The sequence below is a fragment of the Cydia amplana genome, chromosome 14 (assembly GCF_948474715.1).
Source record: "Cydia amplana chromosome 14, ilCydAmpl1.1, whole genome shotgun sequence".
Classification (NCBI taxonomy): Eukaryota; Metazoa; Arthropoda; class Insecta; order Lepidoptera; family Tortricidae; genus Cydia; species Cydia amplana.
This window is the reverse complement of record NC_086082.1, coordinates 1,224,277-1,249,317: the sequence shown is the minus strand read 5'-3', so window position 1 is coordinate 1,249,317 and position 25,041 is coordinate 1,224,277. Positions and strand designations below refer to the sequence as shown.

The following is a 25,041-nucleotide window of genomic DNA, read 5'->3' as shown; positions in this document are numbered from 1 at the left end:
AAAGACTAATTATCTGGATAATTTCGAACCCTGATTTTTGTCAGAGATAACTAAAGACTGTTAATTATAGGGAAATTATTTCCGGGAGCTCCGCACGCAGCTCAGCCTGGCGCAGTTCGCTGCCACCACCAATATTACGATTAGTCGCTGAAAACCTTTCATTTTTGTCAGGGTTCGAAAGGATAATTATCAATGATAGTTGTCTTGATAATTATCGTGATTTTTGCTGATAATTATCGATTTGGTAATAACCTAAAATAGAAAAACGCCCCGATCATTATTTTTTACTATCAAAGAATTCAAAGAAAATAAATATAGCACCATTCATACCTGGGATAATTATCGCAATAATTATCAAAGACTAATTATCTGGATAATTTCGAACCCTGATTTTTGTCAGAGATAACTAAAGACTGTTAATTATAGGGAAATTATTTCCGGGAGCTCCGCACGCAGCTCAGCCTGGCGCAGTTCGCTGCCACCACCAATATTACGATTAGTCGCTGAAAACCTTTCATTTTTGTCAGGGTTCGAAAGGATAATTATCAATGATAGTTGTCTTGATAATTATCGTGATTTTTGCTGATAATTATCGATTTGGTAATAACCTAAAATAGAAAAACGCCCCGATCATTATTTTTTACTATCAAAAATTCAAAGAAAATAAATATAGCACCATTCATACCTGGGATAATTATCGCGATAATTATCAAAGACTAATTATCTGGATAATTCGAACCCTGATTTTTGTCAGAGATAACTAAAGACTGTTAATTATAGGGAAATTATTTCCGGGAGCTCCGCACGCAGCTCAGCCTGGCGCAGTTCGCTGCCACCACCAATATTACGATTAGTCGCTGAGCTTTTATTTTTGTCACGGTTCGAAAGGATTATCAATGATAGTTGTCTTGATAATTATCATGATTTTTGCTGATAATTATCGATTTGGTAATAACCTAAAATAGAAAAAACGCCCCGATCATTATTTTTTACTATCAAAGAATTCAAAGAAAATAAATATAGCACCATTCATACCTGGGATAATTATCGCGATAATTATCAAAGACTAATTATCTGGATAATTTCGAACCCTGATTTTTGTTAAGAGATAACTAAAGACTGTTAATTATAGGGAAATTATTTCCGGGAGCTCCGCACGCAGCTCAGCCTGGCGCAGTTCGCTGCCACCACCAATATTACGATTAGTCGCTGAGCTTTTATTTTTGTCACGGTTCGAAAGGATTATCAATGATAGTTGTCTTGATAATTATCGTGATTTTTGCTGATAATTATAGATTTGATAAGAACCTAAAATATAAAAAACGCCCCAATCATTATTTTTTTACTATCAAAGAATTAAAAGAAAATAAATATAGCACCATTCATACCTGGGATAATTATCGCGATAATTATCAAAGACTAATTATCTGGATAATTTCGAACCCTGATTTTTGTCAGAGATAACTAAAGACTGTTAATTACAGGGAAATTATTTCCGGGAGCTCCGCACGCAGCTCAGCCTGGCGCAGTTCGCTGCCACCACCAATATTACGATTAGTCGCTGAGCTTTTATTTTTGTCACGGTTCGAAAGGATAATTATCAGTGATAGTTGTCTTGATAATTATCGTGATTTTTGCTGATAATTATCGATTTGGTAATAACCTAAAATAGAAAAACGCCCCGATCATTATTTTTTACTATCAAAGAAAATAAATATAGCACCATTCATACCTGGGATAATTATCAAAGACTAATTATCTGGATAATTTCGAACCCTGATTTTTGTCAGAGATAATTAAAGACTGTTAATTATAGGGAAATTATTTCCGGGAGCTCCGCACGCAGCTCAGCCTGGCGCAGTTCGCTGCCACCACCAATATTACGATTAGTCGCTGAGCTTTTATTTTTGTCACGGTTCGAAAGGATTATCAATGATAGTTGTCTTGATAATTATCGTGATTTTTGCTGATAATTATCGATTTGGTAATAACCTAAAATAGAAAAAGGCTAATTATCTGGATAATTTCGAACCCTGATTTTTGCCAGAGATAACTAAAGACTGTTTATTATAGGGAAATTATCTCAAAAATTTACTTGTGGTGTTCGGATGTCAACTTAAGCTGCACTGTTGCGTCGTTGCCGCCACTGATCTGTCAATTTCCTTGATAAATGAGTTAAATGACTGACTGAATGAACGTCATAATCCCGGCAGTAATGCGGCGGAGGACGTCACTCATTTTATCAAGGTAATTGACAGATACAGCGGCAACAACGACGCCGCAACAGTAAAAGTTGACATACTATGAATGTTACTTTTTTTTTTAAGTTTTTAGAGAAATAAAGACTGTTGATTTTGATACAAAGCCGCATTATTGTTGCCATAGATGGCGCCACATAAATGCAGCCTCCTTTATAAACAACTAGCGACCCGAGTTAACAAATTATACATAAACCTTCCTCTTGAACCACTATCTATTTTAAAAAAAACGTATAAAAATCCGTTGCGTAGTTTTAAAGATCTAAGCATACAGACAGATAGCGGGAAGTGACTTTGTTAGGGTTCCGTAGCCAAATGGCAAAAAACGGAACCCTTATAGATTCGTCATGTCTGTCTGTCTGTCTGTCCGTCTGTCTGTCCGTCCGTATGTCACAGCCACTTTTCTCCGAAACTATAAGAACTATACTGTTGAAACTTGGTAAGTAGATGTATTCTGTGAACCGCATTAAGATTTTCACACAAAAATAGAAAAAAAACAATAAATTTTTGGGGTTCCCCATACTTCGAACCAGGGATGTTGCGAACATCCGCATCCGCAACCGCGGAACATCCGCGTTATTTTCAACATCCGCATCCGCATCCGCATAAAATGATGCGGAGCTTATGCGGATGCGGATGTCGAACAAGTCGGTACAGGAACGTCTTAGCGGCGGCGTAAGTGCTAGGTAATTTCGTCATTACCTATAACGAAATCGTCTAGATCCAGAAAAGTCGGCGAAGTTACTGTTTATTAAATATAACGCACCTATATTCTTGCTCAAATACTAAACGTTTGGTTTTTTTATTTAATAAAAAAATACTAAAAATGTAATATTTGACGTTTTCTAAGTACCTAATCTTGACATCCGCATCCGCATCCGCGGATGTGAGCCTTTAAAAATCCGCATCCGCATCCGCGGATGTCAAAAAATCTGCATCCGCAACATCCCTGCTTCGAACTGAAACTTAAAAATTTTTTTTCATCAAACCCATACGTGTGGGGTATCTATGGATAGGTCTTCAAAAATGATATTGAGGTTTCTAATATCATTTTTTTCTAAACTGAATAGTTTGCGCGAGAGACACTTCCAAAGTGGTAAAATGTGTGTCCCCCCCCCCCCTAACTTCTAAAATAAGAGAATGATAAAACTAACAAAAATATATGATGTACATTACCATGTAAACTTCCACCGAAAATTGGTTTGAACGAGATCTAGCAAGTAGTTTTTTTTTAATACGTCATAAATCGCCTAAATACGGAACCCTTCATGGGCGAGTCCGACTCGCACTTGGCCGCTTTTTTTATACTATGTAGTGACTAGAGTTTGACCAAGCAAAGTTGGCAGGGATTCTAATAGCCATCAGATAGCCCCTATGATACTGATAGCCAATAACATTTGCACAGTTTGGGCTATCAAAATGGCTGCCAGTGCTAACTTAGCTTTGTCTAACTCTAGTCAAATGCCTAATTAGGTGATTAGCAAAAAAAACATAGTTTTAATGCATGTATCGAGTTTTAATTGGTCCACATTTTACATAAGTATCGAGTCCATTGTGTCACGATAATTACCCATACAGATTGTATTGTATCTATGTTATTCATACACGTATAAGTTTTTAGCTAATAAGGCCCGAGATACACTTGTAAGTTTTAAGTACTTACGTAAGTGACAAAGCTATTTATTAGAATGAGATAACGAAATTCGTCTCTCATTCTGTAGTATAGCTGTGTCCCTGCTTACGTAAGTAAAACTTACAAGTGATCTTGGGCTAACGTCAACACACATACATGTAGCAAAACACAATGGACGCAATAAAAATAAGACAATCTAATTAGTTCTTATATAATTTGGCTATTCTCTCAATATTATCACTGGTTCTTTCATTCTTTTTATTATTGTGTACAGTCGACAGCAATAGTTGCTAAGCGGGCGAGGTTTCAAAAAGATCTTGACGCGACTTTATTGTTAGGAGAAAAAGAGCGCGTAAAGGTAATTTTGAACAGCTCGCCCACTTAGCAATTTCTGCTGCTGACTGTACCTGATCAAAAAATTAGATTTTTTAAATTTCCTTACTAACAAAACTAAGAAATTAAAAAACAACTCAATCATTAATTACTATTGTAATAATCAACACAGAGCACTACAAATAATTCACTTTTATTCCATCATATGACGTGGGCACATGTTTCTTTCGCCCGCGCTTTTTCTAAAACCACATTCTCCGTGTTTAGGTGCTGCAAATGTAAAATACACGCACGCAACGACTTATATACTTTAGTATACTCTTCAGAAAAAGGCACATTACGTAACTCAGATAAGGTCTTACATATATTCTTGTAAGGTGTTGATATCTTATTGAAGTCAATCTCTTGGAGTTTGAGTTTTTTGTAGCAGGCCAGCTGTGTGGGCGTGAGGGTGTCACATCGGTGTTGCCAGTCGCCGGAGCAGACGATGCAGTTGCATACGGAGGAGTAGAGGACGTACATGTTTCTGTTTCTTACCGAGTTGCAGTCTGCTCCCTTGTCTAGCCAATGACCTCTGCGAAAAGAAAATTATACATATTATCAATTGAAATTGAAATTTTTTATTTCAGACATAATGTCGTGTCGTATTAATGTGGAAGTAGGTAACTCTTATCTGTATTCTGTCTCTTCATGACTGAACCACAGACCACCCTAACTATTAGACAGAGCACATAAAACCACTAGTACTAATTTAATTTAGTATGGGAAAACGACCGCTTTTATTCAGATGCGCCCACAATTACGACCAATACTCCTGTTAATTAAAAATAATAATCTTTAGGAGTGTACCTGCGCGTCTATGGTATAAAATGGGTATTTTACCACTCTTAGTACACGTTTAATAATGCGGTGACTGTGTCTCTGCACTGAACTTATTTGATGAAATTAGGCATGTAGAAACTACCAGCGACCAAAATCAGAACAGAAGCTGTGAAAGATTATAAACCTTGGATAATAAAGAAAAAATACTTAGATACATACTCCTGAATGAAATATTAGGAAGAGCTATAAAAATGTAAAGGTAAATTTTACAGACTTACAGGTAAGTAATGGTAATCTCGGTTCCTCGAGGAATGGGCTCCAGGGCTACAAGCGCCACCTTGTCATTCAGCCCCACTGTCAGCGTGTTAGCCCTGCAGGAGTTCCTCAGCTTGCCCACCAGCGGGAACAGCGCAAAGTTCTCCCAATCATGAAACTCAATCTCCGAAGAGTTGTTAATTGAAGCGGCGTCACGTATTATCGTAGGAGTCCCAAATAATGTTAGATACATCATAACCCTACCAAGACATTTGATAGCTTCCTGTCTTTCTTTGTAATCGTATGGCAAGAAACTCGTCTTAGCCATGTAGTACAGTACAGCTGCTAGAATAAAACTAGCATTATACATGGTTCCATAAATAAAGTTCCTGTTCTCTTTAAAACATAGCAGTGACAAGTTCTCCCGGAAGTCATAAATTTCATTTATAGAACTATTCTTTATTCGCTCCATGCCATAGAGTTTTGAATCGTCAATTAACTTCTTCCATGTGCTCTGAGATTTCATTTTGATTGCAGCTTTTATAGCCAGTCTGGTTTTCTCTGTACATTCCACTGTACACCCTGTAGTCTCAAAAAGGTCTATAATCTTACATTCTACTGAATGATACTGCTCCATACCTTCTTTCATACAGAGTGTGTCACAAAACATGACATGGCAGCATCCTTCACATGGAATCAAGTTATATTCAAGTTTTTGGCAATTGTAACAAGCTATGTTTAAATTTTCAGAGTTCATATCAATAGCAAAGGCTGGTTCAACTGCCAGTACAGTCCCCACTTTGACATCTCTTGCGGCAACTATTTTGGGGCAGTTGTCTTCCATTATAACCCCAACATCCATCGTAGCACTAGATATCTGTGGATTTTGTTGCTCATCCATCATTTGAAAATAACCATTAGCAAATTTTTGCACCGGCGGCCACTCATCCGTCCCCAGGTTTTCTAAAGCTTCCCCATATCTATTGTTCAGCTTAGACTTGATCTCCGGGGGACAGCCCATCCCGAAACAAATGTCAAGATCGTCTATACACGCCGAATAAGCCTTCACCGTTATAAAAAGAGCAGATCTATTACTAAAAGCTAATTTCATTGCATTGGACTTGTTTGGAGCATATTTTAGAGCCTTATTATAAAGTACGAGCGCCTCATGGTATTTCTTTTTCTTGTAAGCCTGGTTGCCTAGCTGTCGAAACTCTGTTGACTTAGAATCGGATTTCTTTTCAGTTAACAATAGTGGCACGCTGCCTGTCTTCTTTATTACGTCTAAGGCTGTATAAACAACATCGGCTAAGTCATTGCTTCGCATAGCATTGTATATATCTTCGAGGCACCCATATCTTTTTAGCAATTCTTCGTTAAAACCGGGACTTCGCCACATTGCGTTTTGTAACGCAATGCTCGGACTGGAAGTGAATTTAACGAAATGATGATGAGTAAAATATTATGGAATTCAAACAGGGTTAGAATTTATAGTGAAAGAAACGATTATACCATTGGTAATTCTGCTTACCTGTAAATTATACCCGCGGGCGCGAACTTAAATTGAATCGAGCAGCGTTGCAGTGACGCCAGTGACTGGAGTGAGTGACAGACTGACAGTGACAGCCGGCCGGAGTGAAAACAAACAAGAGGACGTTCCGAAACGTATTACGAATACGAAGTTTACTTATAGTTTGTAAGATTTTTGTGGCAGCATTAAATATATAGATGGTCAAGCAAATATTGTCAGTAAAAAAAGACGCGAAATTCAAATTTTCTATGGGACGATATCCCTTCGCGCCTACATTTTGCAAAGCCACCTTTTTCTACTGACAAGATCTGCTTGACCAAGCATATTTGCATAAAAAGTGAACAATTTGTGTATATAGTTATTTGCTAGATTTTTTTGCTATTTTTCCAGTTTTATTTCAGTTATTTACATTTACATTAAGACTGATTATGAAGACAGATTTTTGCTAGGACGATAGCACGCAGCGCATGTATGGAGTCCATACTATATGCGATTCACGCATATAGTCTGGAGGGGGCTTTACGTAATAACTTCACGGCGCAGTTTAGTTCGCGCCAAAGTATCAGCTGATCGAATTTAACTGTTAGGTAGTTATCTACGGCATCGTATCTCTCAAGCGGATGCGATTTCGATGCGGTTTTTATTACTTACTTGAAAGCCAATTTCCTTGTGGTGTTTCTTAGCTGTTTGATAAAAATCGACACCGCAGTTTAAAGAGTATCAGCTCTTTCCCAAAATGATGTAAGGCATTATTGTCGCGTAGGGGATTTTCTAAATGTTTATATTAATTTAATAGTTATAGACTACACTATTTCTCGGACCCTACTACTCTGACAGGGCGATGTACCACTAACAAATAAAACATGAAAATCGGATCATGTGAAAAACGTTTATTTGTTATAAAAAAAACTTAAAACCTATAATAATCTAATTAGAGGAGACACTAGACAGTAAAGGCCGTTGAACGCTTACCGCGTAGCCTGTACCTTTAGCCGCCATTCGCACGGGAGCTATTTCAACGCGCGTTAAAAAATCGTTTGAATGACACAAATGGATAACCATGTATGTATTCACACCAGGGATGTTGCGAATATCCGCATCCGCAACCGCGGAACTTCCGCATTATTTTCAACATCCGCATCCGCATAAAATCGATGCGGATTTAATGCGGATGCGGATGTGGAACAGGTCGGTACAGGAACGTCTTAGCACCGGCGTAAGTGCTAGACTGCTAGGTAATTTAGTCATTAACCAAAAAAACCTATTAGAAATGAGCAGTCAAGCGTGAGTGGGACTTAATGTACGGAACCCTTGGAACGCGAGTCCGACTCGCACTTGGTTTTTTGAAATAAAAATTACTAAAATGTAATATTTGACGTTTTTTATGGTACTATCTTGACATCCGCATCCGCATCCGCGGATGTGAGCCTTTAAAAATCCGCATCCGCGGATGTAAAAAAATCGGCATCCGCAACATCCCTGATTCACACGATAGCGGTGGCGCTTTTTATCAAGCGTTGTTCGATTTTCGACTTTAAGCCTTGGTCGTTAAATTTTAGAGTGCAGACGGATTCAAGCGCTTTTTTGACGCGCGTTGAAAAAGCTCTCGTGCGAATGGGGGCTTAGGCTAACCCAGACGCGGTTAAACGCGGAATATTCAGTCGGTTTCCGTACGGGATGACAGGTGGGAGCGGGACGTCTCTCTACACATGCATAGCGCTGTCTCGCTTGCACACGTCATTCCGTACGGAAAATTTCGTGCGTCTGCGGCCAGCCTTATTTATTTATCACCAGACTGTCAATAGTTCTAAGACAAGGGCAATAAAGCAGTATTCATTGTCGCCGCAATCAGAGGCCTTACCGTGAACATTGAAACTTCCTTATCTGCTTCTCTATCGCTCTTGCATGTTCGAGCAATAGGGAGGCAAATATACGGACGGGCGATTGGATCGGTTCGTACTAGACCCACAGATGCGGCAACTGTGCGAGCGAGACAGCGCTGTCTCGCTTGCATACCGTCAGCAAATGAAAGTCACCTGCAATCATATGTTACTCTTCGAAGGCCGCCAAAATATGTGACACGCTCTTATGGCTCTACAAATAAGATCGTGTCAGATATTATTGCGGCTTTCGTTGTGTAACATATTATTGCAGGTGACGGTACCTTAGACCAGTAACAATAATGACAACATTAAAGACTGTAACAGTAATGTACTTACGATAACAATAAGCTTATTTTTGACGTTATCTTTGAAAAGGGACCTTATTGTCGATGGCGGTTACGCCATTGTTAACGATGCTCCGATATAAACACAATGCCGCGCGACGCTGTGCGGCGTAAGCGCCATCGACAATAAGGTCCCTTTTCATAGATAATGCCCCATTTTATTAGGACGCGGCCGCAGTGGTACTCTCAGTAGCTTGTTTGTACTGCTCGGCCCAGTGGTCGGGAGTTTTCTCAAATGCCTGAAACAAACGTAAACACACTTGATAGAACGCGGACAATAACTTATCAATAGGGTATTTGACTGTACTTATTTAAAATAAATTATTTTACGTCACCCTAGCCCGCTACGCGACGAGAAAATCTCACTTCCTGGCCGTAAGACGTAAAACTTTAGACAAACCACGGATGGTAATTCGTAAAGCTCCATGCAGATCGCATATTTATGGCCCTCACCTTCGGTTCGGACCACAAACACCTGCGATATGGAGCATTCACGAATTCACCTCCCTAGGTATGTAATGCACTATTACACCTTGCATGAAATAAAGCACCAGAATAGAGACAAATTTCTATTTTAAAACCCGTATAGAACTATAGGTAAAGAGTAGGTTATTTGATTGTGTCGTCACATGCTAGCGTTTCATATAAATTCCAATATCTGGGAGACCGAGCTTTGCTCGGGAAACATATAAAATCTCAAAAATTAGCGTTTTCCCAGAGATAAGACCTAGCTAGATCGATTTTTCGCCCCCGAAAACCCCCATATACTAAATATCATTGAAAACGTTAGAGCCGTTTCCGAGATCCCCGAAATATATATAAATAAATATGCAAGAATTGCTCGTTTAAAGGTATTAGATTAGATAGAGCTAAATAGTTTTGACCGTTCGAAAAAAGTAGTCAAATACCCTATACATAGGTATATGGTATCCCAAACCCCTTGAATGACATGTTCACCTAGAGTGGCCAAAGCCTCAATAAAAATCAGATAAAAAAAAACCCTTGAATATCACGGACGTGATATCGGATAAGAAATGGCAAACAAGGTCAATTTTGGCTGACAAATTTACGTTTTATTGCATAACTGTTGCCACCAGGAAGGAATTATTATGATTACAGTTATGCAATCTGATTCCGATACGATACTGATCTGTCAATATCTACACGTGCGTTTCTTGCATAAAGACATTGGACATGGACAATAATATAGTAGTTTATGCAACAGTGATATAATAAGGGTCTCGGGTCTTTTTTTACAAAACTCGACTACGTCTCGTTTTGTAACTTCGACCCTTGAATTTTAAGAACCAATTATGAGCTGTTGCATACATTACTTTTTCTATGACAGCTGCAGCAAAAAAAAAAAAAAAAAGAGTTATTATTAAAAAAAAGAGATTATTAAAAAAAAAGAGTTATTATTAAAAAAAAAAGAGTTATTATTTAAAAAAAATTGAGTTATTATTTAAAAAAAAAAGTTATTATTTAAAAAAAAAAGAGTTATTATTGTAAATGAAAACATACCTCTTTCAATCAAGATGATCGGAACTTGTATCTTTAAAAAAAATAAAGCAGTTGTATTATACTCATAAGATGACTGCTAGCAGTCATCTTATGAGCCTATAGACAAATCATTCAAATGACATTGCTTTAGATATCACTGTCAGTCATTTAATTGACACATTTAAGTGCTGGAGTAGAAAATAGTAGTTTATGCAACAGTGATATAATAAGGGTTCTTAAAATTCAAGGGTCGAAGTTACAAAACGAGACGTAGTCGAGTTTTGTAAAAAAAGACCCGAGAATTTTAAGAACCAATTATGAGCTGTTGCATACATTACTTTTTCTATGACAGCTGCAGCAAAAAAAAAAAAAAAAAGAGTTATTATTAAAAAAAAAAGAGTTATTATTAAAAAAAAAGAGTTATTATTTAAAAAAAATTGAGTTATTATTTAAAAAAAAAGAGTTATTATTGTAAATGAAAACATACCTCTTTCAATCAAGATGATCGGAACTTGTATCTTTAAAAAAAATAAAGCAGTTGTATTATACTCATAAGATGACTGCTAGCAGTCATCTTATGAGCCTATAGACAAAGCATTCAAATGACATTGCTTTAGATATCACTGTCAGTCATTTAATTGACACATTTAAGTGCTGGAGTAGAAAAAGTAAATAAGAATAAAAATCAACCCTACAACCATACTCATATAACCCGGCAACCTTCAAATCAAGGGTGAACAGGCACCTTCTGGGCAGACTCGCTCCATCGTAGGTCACGTCTTCGCCTCGGCTAGTCTGTGGCTATGAGTAAGCCCATTTTTAATAAAAAAAAAAAAATTGAGAAATCATCATCATCATATCAGCCCTTGCCCAGCCACTGCTGAGCATAGGCTTCTAGTACGCCACTTGTCCCGGTCCTGAGCTAATCTCATCCAGAAGCATAGAGAAATATAGTAAGACAAGAGTACTCACTCCATACATCAGTTCAGATTATTAATTTCAGTGTCTACATCTAGCATCGAGTAGCGGAACTATCAGTACCGCTACTTGACAATAGATGTAGCACCGACCGGAAAGTTTTATCTCAACAGCATAAGACTTTCCGGTCGGTGCTACATCTATTGTCAAATAGCGGTACTGATAGTTCCGCTACTCGATGCTAGATGCTAATAGTCTTTTTGGTACTAAAACTGATGTATGGAGTGAGCACTCTATGTATTTTTTTCTCTATGTCCAGAAGTGACCCGCAATCTCCGGTGGTACCACCCAACGAGCCAACGGACGCCAGGCGCTTCTGTCATCCGAAAACGGCCGTTCTGTTAACATTTTAGTCCACCGGCCATCACTCTGCCTAGCAACATGTCCTGCCCAACTCCATTTTAGTTTGGTAATGACAAATTTGAGAAAAGTATACAGTAAGTAGCAGACACAAAAGCCCCAAACTAGGCTGAGCCTGTATCTTGGGACTCACCAATAAGAGTATGTAACAGTTGGGACATCGGATAAACTAAACCCGACTTAAAAATTATGAGTGAGAGTGGGGAACAAGGTGTAAGCGTATATATGCCTAAATTAACATACTAGCTTTTGCCCGCGACTTCGTCCGCGTGGAGTTAGTTATTTGGGTAGCTTATTTTTGATCCAATGTGCTTTTTATCGATTCCCCGTACAAACTTCCACCCCCTTAAAGGATGACTTCTGAGATAAAAACTACCCTATGTCCTTCTCCGGGACTCAAACTATCTCCATACCAAATTTAGACTAAATCGGTTCAGCGGTTTAAGCGTGAAGAGGTAACAGACAGACGGATACACTTTCGCATTTATAATATTAGTATGGATTATGTTACCTCTGCCATCTTCTGTAATAGGAACATTTTGGGCACTTCCTGATGAGCTCTCTGGCCCCATTCGAAAACGGTCCAGGCTAGATCGCCATCGCCCACCTGAAAACATTTCAATTTAAAATTATGTAACTTTTGATGAGAACCATTCATTATTAATTTATCAACAAAATGAAATCTAAGGGATAAAGTTTAAAATAAATAAATAACAATCCTTAGGCTGTTACAAAAAGTGTCATAAATAAAACATGTACCAAATTTTATATTAAAGGAAAAAATTTAAAAAGTTACGCTTCCGGCAGGACTTGAACCCGCATCCTCCGCAATCCGTGCGTTGCTCTTAACCAATTGAGCTACGGAAGCCTACCAGGACATATCAAATATTTCCATCCCTTCCTTTATGCATACACGCCATAAGGGTGGCGTATAGCGACATCTACCGAAAGACGATTACATCTTTTGACGGCACCGGAAAATTTGGAATATCGCTAGCAGACGTATCTGCTTGTTAAAAAATTGATTTAAAACATGTACCTTAGTGAATGACAAGTACAGTTGTCTAGTGAAGGTGGCAGTGAAGGCCTTCCTGCCAGCAAAGTCAGTCTCCTCCAGTAGACCAGACTCGCTCAGGAACTTCCACAGGTCATCTGGAAGAAAATATTACATCAAGTAAAACAATTGAACCAATCATAGGTACTCTGAATTTTATAAATAGATATAAGTTTATAAAACAAAAATACTTTTATCATTTATAAATCTACAAATGATCTACAAGTGTCTACAAGTCGTGCAAATAAAATTATTTTGAGAAAATAATTTAAGTATTTTTATTTAGTTTTTTGCTAAATGTAGAATTGTATATCCCTGTGCCATCTCCAATGATCGGAATAGGTAGTGCCATTTGGGGTGAATGACCTCAAACATTGTACTTAACATGGATAAGACTCGGGATTCCAAGACTTATTTTTTCACAAAAATATTTAAAAATAAAGCGGTGGTGGCCGAGTGGATATGACGTCCGACTTTCAATCCGGAGGTCGCGGGTTCAAATCCTGACTCGTACCAATGAGTTTATAGGAACATATGTACGAAATATCATTTGATATTTACCACTAGCTTTTCGGTGAAGGAAAATTCCCTTGGGGTCCACTCCGACCGACGAAGACACGCCGGAGACGGAGACCCTGACCGACTCTCTGGAGCACTCGGGTCCGTGGGGTCGTTACTCCCCAACAGCTTGCCACAAGCTGCCCTGCGGGCTTATTATTATTATTATTATTTCTTGGCATGTCTTTAATTGAAGTAGGTAATATGAAAACCCGGGGTGAAAAGGTATATCCATACTAAGCTTACGCACCGAAGTCCCGTGAAATGGCACTACCAATTCCGATCACTGGCCATCTCTCTTACTATATCACTCATATTCCAGAATATCTAAGTTTATTTAGATAAAACAAAAAAATACCGTTGGCTGACATAACAATTAAATTAAACATTTAAAAAACCCCTACACTATATGCCAACAAAATCCATTTAATGCCAAAAATGCCTTACATCATTATGGAAAAGGGCTGATAGTCTTTAAAACCGCTGGATAGATTTCTATGAAACAGATAAGCACCACCGCAAGAAAACTCGCAAAAAAAACCGCATCGAAATTGGCCCATCTGTTGGGGAGCTACAATGCCACAGACAGACAGACATTCAAAAATGGTCAAAGGCACCACCTACAGTCTACACCAGCGGTCGGCAACTCGGCAACCTTATAGCAGCCAAGGGCCACATAGTAGTTAACGAAGTTGACGCGGGCCGTACTTTGTTAATATCTATGACTTTATCAGACATTGTCGTTTGTCAATATTACATACAAAATAGCCAAGGTGGCTCGCCGCAAGTGACAGGTTCACGGCCGCAGGTTGCCGACTGCTGGTCTACACTATTGCATGATTCATATGTATCTTATCTAGTCAGTGCCGGCCCGAGCCCTTGATCAGGGTAGAGCGAAATCAGGTAGAGAGGCCGCTCCACTCACCCTAACCCTAGATCCGGCCCTGTATCTAGTAATAATCTATTTGTTTATCTAGTTAACAAAATTTTATAAATTCTCTTTCCAATTCTACTCCTTACCTTCCTTAACACTGCCCCCGGACATGAATATGTGTGTGAGGGAGGCCATCAGCATGGTCCTGAGCTCCGGCTCCGACACGTTGGACGGCAGAGACTCGCACTCCTCCGTCAACACCACTATGTACAGAACCCCACTTTTACCTTTTATTGAGACCAGCTTGTAACCATATACCTGAAAGTGAAAAAAAAAAAGAGAAATATATTTAATTTTTTTATTTTATTTATTAGGCACACAAAACAACATTTATTACATGAAATAATTATTTTCAGTACAGGTTTTGGTTGGGAATGCCATCCAAAGCATGTATGCACATCATGAACATGAATAAAAGAAAAAATGTATAAAAGACAAAGGCTAAATATATATATATATATGGATCAAATAAATACATACAATGCTTGCAATGATAGCAAAGCATACAAAATCACTTTGATGTAGCTGAAAAAAATTAGAAAAAAATAAAATCAGAAATAGACTGGGTCGCTATAACCTCTTGAGACCCATAAGCAGTTGTTTTGTTTTTGAATTTAGAACCCTTAGTTACTCAATAAAAGTTCAAAATAAATTTTGGAATATGTACAAAAATTTGTACGCAAGGGTAAGTGTAAACACACCTTTTTAAGTAATTTTTCAGCAGCACTTATGACACTAGAGACATGCTGCGATGGAGTCTGGCAAGCCGTAGCCAAATGCTTGGCGATATCAGCTTTTTTGATAGGGATCTTGCTTCCTTCCCGACTAAGGATAAATCGAGCGCACTCCTTAACGGCGTTCTGCATGTTATGAACATGATCCTCTTCGTCTGATCCGTCTAGTGAAGCTGATGAAGCATTTTGTGTGGCCGGCAAAGACTTCTGATGTTTTCTTTTACTCATGTTTGCGGAACAAGTGTACAATCGTTGTAGTAAATAAACTTCGTTAATAAATGTGAATTTCCCACTAAACACAAACGTCAATGTCGTCAATGACTCAATACCATCTCAATACTCTTTGACTCAATGTCAGATTTGTAACCACAGACTAGCTAGAAAAGTAACTATACTTGGTCAACCAGATCTTGTCAGTAGAAAAAGGCGGCAAATTTGAAAAATGTAGGCGCGAAGGGATATCGTCCCATAGAAAATTTGAATTTCGCGCCTTTTTTTACTGACAAGATTTGGTTGACCAGCTATAGAATTGGTTAACATTGCCTTCTTAATGTTAGCAGCCCTGTTTTTAATTTCATTTCCAACTTCCGGCGTCTTTCCAACGTTTCTCGACTCGAAAAATATGCGAGAAATGTCACTCGGTTAATTGAATTTTGAATTGTTTTGTAATTATTTTCATTTGCATTGGTTTTCAAATAGATTAAAATAATTTCGTACAATGCGGAATAAGCTGTAAATTGTGCAGTGCGTCAGCATGTCAGCAAGTTCCTATACATTGATAATGAGTTCCGCAGAGATGCTATATCACATAAAAATAAATCGATATAATTTTCGTAAGAAAATAATCTAAAACCGGCGATATTATTTTTATTGTTTAACAATAACCAATTATTAAATAAAATAGGATCGATCGATAGAGTGCAATTTCACAATCATCGAAATATCCATAGCCAATCATGTCTTTTCGAAGTTTAGGAAAATTATTTAAAACAAAAAAGACTGATAAACAGGAGAGCAAAGAGATGTAAGTAAATTAGGTGAATAAACAACAAAGAGATAAACAAGCAACAAGTGTTGGACTCCTCTTGCTACTGCGTCGGCGCGGGCGTGGCCTTGAAATCCTGGAACTTTTATTTCAGGACGAAAATAGCTCAAAGTTCAGCTTATGTTCACAATGTTATGCATAATCTCGCGTATATTATTTTCTTATGCAGGCTTTAATCTTTTTTTAAGTGAAAACTTCTTTAGCGCCGCTGGGCACTTTTTGAGGTGGGGAAAAAATGAAAGTAATGAAACTCGAGACAGCATAAGGCGATCACGTGACCGTAAGGGGCGTAAGGCGATCACGGACCGTAAGGGGCGTAAGGTTTAGATGGCCACTCATAATTTAGATGCCATTTAAATCAATAAAGAAAAACGCAATGTTATTTGACATTTATGTTGAGGACTCCTTTTCAAGACTCTTTACTTATGTTCAAATAATTTGACGTTGTCATGGCAGTATGTGGCAGTATGTAAATAAACATGTCAATGAAAAAGTGTGATCTTATTTGAGAATGATAATAATATATAATAAATAAATAGAATACCTTAGCTAAACATATGTATCGTGTTACCGGGCGTCGGTAACATAGTGAGGTGAGTTTTCACTTCTATCGGCACTCCCGGAGTGCAGTTGCTTGTTTTTTATCTGGACTATTACAGGGTCCATAAATCTTAGCCATCTGTTAGCCTGTAAAATGTATCTTAAATTGTTGATGAAACAGATTAATATTGCCGAATGCAATATTATTATTTCATTATAATAAGAAATAGTATATATTTGCAGCTCATTGCCTGCAGAAGGCTTCCACAAGAGTACTCAGATGTTGCTGGCTTACTCGGGGCAACATCTCACCGAAGCTGGCTCGGAATACAGGGAAGGTGCGGAATCAATGATATCTTGTTTTTGTTTCTTTAAAATGACTTAGTGGTGCAACAAAAATTTTAGTAGGCAATCTAAAACTTTGCCGGCCTTCATACTGGGGCCTGTATAAACATTGATTAGTGGATAGTGTAAGTTCATTCATACATTTGCCACTAAACGCAAGTTAGCAGATCTTTGAAGTTGCAATAATCCTAATCAAGTTGTACAGTGGGCCATGAAAGTGGTCTACCACCCTACGGTTGAGGTTCGTTTGAACGTCATGAGACAACATGGTCGATTTACTTTTAGATCTCGCAGAAACTTTTGTCAAAACTGGTAGACCACTTTCTTGGCCCACTGTTGCTTGTTAGGTACCTTTTGAGGCTACTGCTAAGGGAAATTATGTTTGCCATTGCACTGTCTAAGATGTTATGTACCTATAGATCAAATAGATATCATTTATGGATGGTATTTTTATTTGCAAGCCTTCTAGAGTAAGCTCAAGAAGGCTGCGCTTAGTCAATTTATAAAAGAATGTCTTAAGTATAATATCGCCAGGATGAAAAACAACAGATGGACAAAAGTAGCAACAAATTGGAATCCAAAAATTGGTAAAAGAAAAAAGGGCAAACCAAAAACAAGATGGGAAAAAGACCTAATAGAAACAATAGGAAAAGACTGGAAAGAAAGGGCAATAGATAGACAAGAATGGAAGAGAATGTTGGACAAATACTTAAATATATTAGAAAAAGGCGATTCGGAAGAGGCCTAGGTCAAAAAGACCTTACGAACATGCATGTAGAAATATATATACACATATGATGGTTAAATGAAATGTTAACTGTTCGTATAAGAAAGGCTTTAATAATAATAATAATAAAGTATAATATTTATTTATTTGCAGTGTTACTGGACAGCCCGTCCCGCTGTGGTCTTCACAGTGTGGCGGTGCTCCGCTGCCTGGGCCGGAGCCATGGCCTCGCGGGCTCAGACCCCTTTGAAGACCTAGAGATTGACAAGATTGTTGATGTTTTCATCGACCTATTGGACAGTAAGTTGCTACAATGCCTCAAATTGTGTTCATAAATCGTCATTTAAATTGTGGCACTCCGGGGCTTTTAATCGTGTCAGTTTGTTAACTACTGTAAATAACTATTGGCTCTGAGACCTTGCAAACCCTTCAAAACTGAATTGGCAATTTTATTATATAATTTACCAATTATCTTACCTGTTCACCTAATTTGATGGGAATCAATGGGGTTGGCAACTGTCAAAGTTTTGCATAGATGCGCCATCATAGCTTGCCCCTTTTTCTATGAGATTTGGCTTAAAGGGCTGGCATCCAGGGCATTAAAAAAACTAAAAATTTACACAATTCCATGGATTGACAGGGCAAGCTATGATGGCATCATCTGCTAAATACCGGGCAACACCATTGAGAATTTGTTCCTGTAGAGGAGAACATCTGCACGGACATATAAACATAATATATGCATTTTTGCCCAAGCTGAAATGGAGACCTTTGTTCTCGCTCGGTCAATTATATGTATTTATGTACTAATCAGAGTCATCTGCTATTAGTTCAGTCAAAAATAATAAATGTTTTGTTTGTCTTATTTCAGAGATACAAACCATAGGCGCAGAAGAGTTAGATTCCCAAGCTACTCCATTTGACGAACAGATGGCGCTGGCGTGCCTCGCCAAACTAGACGCTGTCGTGGCCACTAACCGGGGCCATATGGCGCTCGGCAAGGTAAACTCTTGTTATACTGGTGACCCGAGTTAGTCCATTCGACGAACAGATGGCGCTGGCGTGCCTCGCCAAACTAGACGCTTTCGTGTACTAGGTACAGAAGATTCACTATCTAAAGCCCCCTCCAGACTATGTGCGTGAATCGCGGCGCGACTTCGCAGAGCGAACATATCGCGACGTTGAATTATGACTCCACACTCGCACACTTCACGGTGAATTCGCAGTTTGGTTCGCGCCAAGATGGCGGAAAAGCATCAGCTGATCGAGTTTAACTGTCATTTATCTACGGCATCATATTTGCTGTGGCTATTTTTCCATTTTGTTTTGTTGTAAAACCGTAAATTATAGACGCTTTATATAATATAATTAATATTAATCTTGCAACTGATGAGCCAAAATAGTGAGTAATGTGGAGTCTTGCTAGTTCGCGCTTCGCGCCTCCTTTGACGCGGGCCGAAAAACCGACAAAAATGGGGAACAATGCGCGAAGGCGTGAACAATCTGCGAAATCGACACCACACTCGCGTTCGCGGCTTCGCACCGCGATTCGCGCACGAGTGTGGAGGGTCCTTAACAAAACGCGTCTGTTACGATTACGACAGATATGAGCGCGGCCTATTGAGAGCCACTAAAATTGGTGTGGGACGGATGTATGTACTTGTAGGTACTTGTTGCGACGAAATCACGGAGTGAGCCACGCCTGGCCGTGGCCACTATCAGAGGCCATCTAGCTGTAGCTACTTGTAGCGCTCAGTAAGGTAAACAAATAAGCCCTAATCGGATCATCCGTACCGTAAGTGCAATAAATTCCTTAAACTGTTAACCTTTTGGACGCCAGTGACCGATATATCCGCACCGCAGGTTCAACGCCAAAGACCGATTAATCGGTCACAGACCACAGAACAACATAGACCAACGTGCATATGCATAAAGTTCAATTTCAGTTTTGACACTTCGGTGACGTGGCGTCAGCGTGACAGCTTTTGTGTTTGACACGGCGTCGAAAAGGTTAAGGTCGTCTTGTTAATTAAGAGCCCATCAACGTGCACACTAGCGCCACTGCTAAATAATCGTGATTATTTGAATTTAACGAAATATATTTTAAAAAAAGGGGGCCAATACGTAATTACGTACTGTATCTTGTATTAAAGTACCTTTTGAATACATCAAACTAGTTTCTATGTTGCTGGATTCGTCAATCTATGCGTCCAAAGTTAAAACGGCCGTTTTTGTTTTGAGTTTATAGATTGACGAACCTAGCAACATAGAAACTAGTTTGATGTATTCAAAATCAGGTTGGACGAAAAATTCTCCGGTCTAGACTGGCCATAGACTAGGAATCCTCTAGACTGAGCATAGTAACGCTACCCCCTCTGCCACTTATACGGTAGATTTACTCCATCTTCGAGTGAATCCCGTGCCGTGATTGGTCCGTGTGTTTGAACGGACCAATCACGGCACGGGATTCGCTCACCTCGTCCCCCGCACCCCAGTATTTTTGGCAGCGTCGGTTTCATGAAATAATTGCTCTAAACTCCGTCTAGAGGATTCCTAGTCTATGTTAAGAAGAGGGTTATAAAGGCGTTTTTCCACAGTTAACCTGGGCGGATTTCCTGCTGGCCGGCATGTGGAAGCACGTGCGACACGCGCTGGATCTGTCTAGCGACCAGTTTGACAACATAGAACATCTGGTTCACCAGCTGACTGCGGTGCCAGCTGTGAAGACGGCTTTAGAACATGAATCTAGTATAACTGGATCAGGCATGAGGGGTGGGGGGAAATGACCGAACGGGATAGCCTTATGTATCTTTCTGTAGCGCTATTATTGTTTGTCCTTGTCACAGTCTCATATTTTTTTATTCCCCACCGTAAATTTAGTATGGATTATGGTGGGCAAAAAATAAATTCGACCAATCATAGTGTCGCATTGCGTATGTTTTGTCCCTCACGGACGCACGCGTATAGCACATCTATAGGATCCTACCATCTATGTTTTAGAACGAACCATAGAAGGTAGCATCCTATAGAAGTGGTCTACGCGTGCCTCCGTGAGGGACAAAACATACGCAATGCGACGCTATGATTGGTCGAATTTATTTGTTATGGTGGGCAACAAATCAATTCGACCGATCATCCATACTAATTTAAGGTGGGGAATTAAAAAAAAGGGAGACTGTGACAAGGACCAACAATAATAGCGCTTTCGCTGCTACTCCTACTGAAAGATACATAAGACTATCCCGTTCTGTCTTTTATCGCCACCACTCATGTCCAATCCAGTTTAATACTAGATTCATGGAACGAAAGCATGACAGTACTTAGGCGTTTTGTTGTTTCTAAACGAATCTTGTTTTTTTTTATTAAGGTGGGCATACACATCTGGATTCAGCGTTTTAATGTCTGTTGCTCGTTAATTCAAAATGTTATTATTTAACATACGCCACGCCTATCGTGTGCGTGTCATCGTGAACGATATCGGAATGCGCAAAGGTTGATATTGGGCAGTAGCCGGCATCAGTTGATGTGTTTGGCGGTCGGACATGTACCCACTATCCCGATGACTTGTAACCTTTTGTTATTAATAAAATATTTGTATTTGTCAAAGGGATACAAATTGATAGATTGTGTCAAACTCAAACTACACTCATGGACTAATTGAGAGGAACGCAAAAAAAGTTTAGTTACTAATTTTGAAATTATAGTTGGTAAATAAGAACAAAAATAAAATAATCTCATCCTTTTCTTTTGGGTGCTAGTACTAGTGTAATTCAAATATAGTATGATTATCTCTGTCTATGTTTGAAATGAGACAGTCCTTTGACAAACTATGTATACTTTAGGTGCAGTAATTAAACCTTTTTTTTGCGTTCCTCTAATTTATTTTGTGAGTATATTTCTTCTCAATTTATTCATACATTCACAGATGTGTTTGTTCATATTCTGATTGTATATGATATTTCTAAAAATCCTTTTGATCTCTTTAGCTTATTATCAAGTCAGAATTATTATTTTCTTTTCACAGTTATGGTTGTTAGTAAAAGAGAAGTCAATTGTAATATGTAATCATTTCAACACCATTTTGTTACTCATTTGTAATTACTTTTAAATAATAATACATAAACATAATACGTAAGTATTTGAATTTAAAAACAAAATTATCAAGATTTTTACCCTACTTGTAAAAGTCACATAAGTCTATCCATCGCTATACACTAATTTACGCTACGTTAGTTAGTTAGAAGCACAGACAAGACATCCTCTAGACTGAGCATAGTAACGTTACCCCCTCTGCCACAAATATACGGTAGTTTTACTCCATCTTCGAGTCAAGTGTCAGAATCCCGTGCCGTGATTGGTCCGTGTGTTTGAACGGACCAATCACGGCACGGGACTCGCTCGCCTCGTCCCCCGCACCCCAGTATTTTTGGCAGCATCGGTTTCATGAAATAATTGCTCTAAACTCCGTCTAGAGGATTCCTAGTCTATGGTTAGAAGTTACGCTAGGTATCTATGCTTTTTTTTTATTCGATTTCACTAGAACTCCCTGGACGTAGCCAATATTGCTCTGCAACATCGAGATTGCACAACGAAACTATTTTTACAGTACATATGGGGCTACTTTTCCGCACTAGTGCGTAAAATAGCACTTTTCGTGCGTATGTCGAAATGCCATATGTACTGTAAAACGTTGTTCGATACACGTGCGAATAGGTAATTCGCAACTCGTGTCGACTTAAAACACTCCCTTCGGTCGTGTTTTAATTTATCGCCACTCGTTTCGAATTTCCTCTTTTTCGCACTTGTATCGAAAAAACTATTTTACAATTATTGCCTGAATGAGAGTCCTTTTTAAGCCAACAACGAAACTAGCACTTAGGCGTTTTTCAACTTGTATGAGAATCTTTAAATATTGTTCAAAAATGAGTTATTTTTCATACATTTTAGCTGCTTTGTCATGTTTTTAAAGCTTTTTACAGTGATTCCATAGATTATGTGTTTAGGTACTTTAGGTTATAAATAAATAAATAAATATAAATAAATATTATGGGACAATCTTACACAAATCGACCTAGTCCCACGGTAAGCTCATAAGGCTTGTAGTAGTAGTAGTAGTAGTAGATATGAGCGCCGCGCCGGCGCGCCGCCGCCGCCGACAAAATTTTCGCGCCGCCGCCGCCGACGCTGCGCTATCGGCGTGGCATCGGCGTGACCTTGGTAGTTACTACTACTTTCAGAATCAGATAATATATTTTTAATCGAGTTTAGATCATTAACGGCGCCACTTCGAATAGTTTATAGGCATTCAAAAGGTATTTTAGGCCCATATAATTCAAAAATATCGAAGGCAAATGCAAACTTATCTGTCTAGTAACCGCGCTACTAGTCTTGGGGAAACAAAATTATTTAATTTTAACATCAATATGCTTGTAATAAACATACTGATTTCCTTCCATTTTTATTGTGGAACGTTCCACATTGCAATTTATAGATTGTATATATACACTAGACATGTCAATCACAATGAAAAAATTTACTGTCAACAACTCTGGCTAACGTGAGACTCGAACCCACATCTTTGGATTACCGATCCAATGCATAACTAATTTTGCCAGCTAACCATCCGTCATTTACCGCGAATTTAACTATTGCATGCTCATGGTTAAACGTCTTTAAAAGGTATAAAATGGGGTTAATTTTGAGATATTAAGCGTTTCCACGTCCAAATGTCCGGCCGTTGCTTCGCACGGAAGGGCGTCGGAATCGGGTCTCAATTAAACTTGGCCACTGTTGAAATTTCAAGCTTTGCTCTCTCGCAGCTCTATCTTTGGTCTTGCATCGCTCGCATGGAATTAAGCCGTTATCTGAACCTGCAAGTTTTTGGCCCTGTTTGGACCTAAACTTTCGGCCTGTTTTAAAACGCTTGAGCATTGGTCCTTATCCGATCTTAGCTCCATTTCAGCTCGGCCTTTGGCGTCGCACGAATGCGCCCGCAGGAAAGCGCCAGATCTTTAACACTATGGCTTCAGTCTTTATCGCCCTGCGCCCTCGCTCTGCTCTCTTGCAGCTCGGCCTCGCACAGAAGCGCGTCGCAATCGACGCTCCAGGCGTTCAGCCGTCAGCCAAGCTTACACTTGGCGTTCGATTCTTAGCTGTATGCTTACCTGCAGCTCATCCTCTGGCCTCACATTGGAGGCGTTGAAATCAAGTCTTCGGTGTTACATGGAGCTCGGCGTTGGGCCTCACTTTTTGACACAAATCGGTTTTGTTGGGTCGATATTGGTTAATGACGGGAGCTCTTTTTTTTGGACTGTCGACAAGACGTTTCCCTGATACAGTCAATCCGCAATTTTTAACTTAGCACAAAAGATAAGGGCCTCGCTAAGATCTTCCGGCCAAAGCCTCGCCAAGATTAAGACCGCCTCTGATGCCGCACGATACCGCTTATCCACAGTTTATACGATATCAATTTTTTTCGTAAGTACTACCATCAATAAATTATCCTTGAAAATAAAAAATGCATTTATTTTATAACTTTCTTACAGCAAAAACATGGTTTTTTCAGTAAAATTTTGGTTTGGATTCTTTTTTCATTAATCGAAGGTGTTTCAAGGCCACGCCGCCGATTCGCCGCCGCCGCCGACCAATTTTGACCGGCGCGCCGCCGCCGGCTATATGCCTATCGGCGCTCATATCTAAGTAGTAGTAATCACTTTATTGTACACAACACAGGTTTACATAATGTTTACAGAAATAAAGGTACAAAGGCGAACTTATCCCTGTAAGGGATCTCTTCCAGCTAACCTTCGAGTAGATGAGGGGAGAATTCAAATTAGATAGACAAACTTACGGAATGTACAGTAACACTTTAAAAGTAAACTAACCTAAATGTCCAAAAGTAAATAAAATACATAAATATTATTATAAAATAAAATACATGCTACATACATAAATACTAAACATATATTACATATATATATATATATATATATATATATATATATATATTGCTTGTGTTGTGGGTACTAGACGACGATATATATAATAATATAGATACATATAAGTACTTAAATACATAGAAAACATCCATAACTAAGGAACAAATATTTGTGATGAACACACAAATAAATGCCCTTACCGGGATTCGAACCCGGGACCTCCAGCTTCGTAGGCAGGGTCACTACCGACTAGGCTACGGAGGCCGATA

The 25,041-nt window shown here is 38.8% G+C and overlaps 4 protein-coding genes across 4 annotated transcripts in view; 2 read left to right on the top strand and 2 right to left on the bottom strand.

The window, feature by feature from the left end:
* LOC134653924 (glutathione S-transferase 2-like) overlaps positions 1-25,041 on the top strand; it is a 124,381-nt gene that overhangs the window by 80,637 nt on the left and 18,703 nt on the right. The window lies entirely within an intron of this gene.
* Positions 4,402-6,883, bottom strand: LOC134653876 (uncharacterized). The gene is made up of 3 exons (XM_063509236.1): positions 6,833-6,883; positions 5,325-6,725; positions 4,402-4,798 (listed from the first exon to the last, which is right to left on the bottom strand). The coding sequence occupies exons 2-3, from the start codon at positions 6,698-6,700 to the stop codon at positions 4,426-4,428; spliced, it is 1,749 nt and encodes a 582-aa protein (XP_063365306.1). The 5' UTR covers positions 6,701-6,725; positions 6,833-6,883; the 3' UTR covers positions 4,402-4,425.
* LOC134653923 (non-structural maintenance of chromosomes element 3 homolog) lies at positions 9,215-15,450 on the bottom strand. Its single transcript, XM_063509288.1, has 5 exons — positions 15,145-15,450; positions 14,530-14,701; positions 12,937-13,049; positions 12,409-12,504; positions 9,215-9,298 (listed from the first exon to the last, which is right to left on the bottom strand). Exons 1-5 carry the CDS (start codon positions 15,403-15,405, stop codon positions 9,221-9,223), a joined length of 720 nt encoding a protein of 239 aa, XP_063365358.1. The 5' UTR covers positions 15,406-15,450; the 3' UTR covers positions 9,215-9,220.
* Positions 16,081-21,491, top strand: LOC134654297 (glutathione S-transferase 2-like). Its single transcript, XM_063509763.1, has 6 exons — positions 16,081-16,201; positions 17,006-17,100; positions 17,988-18,134; positions 18,706-18,836; positions 20,432-20,582; positions 21,442-21,491. The coding sequence occupies exons 1-6, from the start codon at positions 16,134-16,136 to the stop codon at positions 21,489-21,491; spliced, it is 642 nt and encodes a 213-aa protein (XP_063365833.1). The 5' UTR covers positions 16,081-16,133.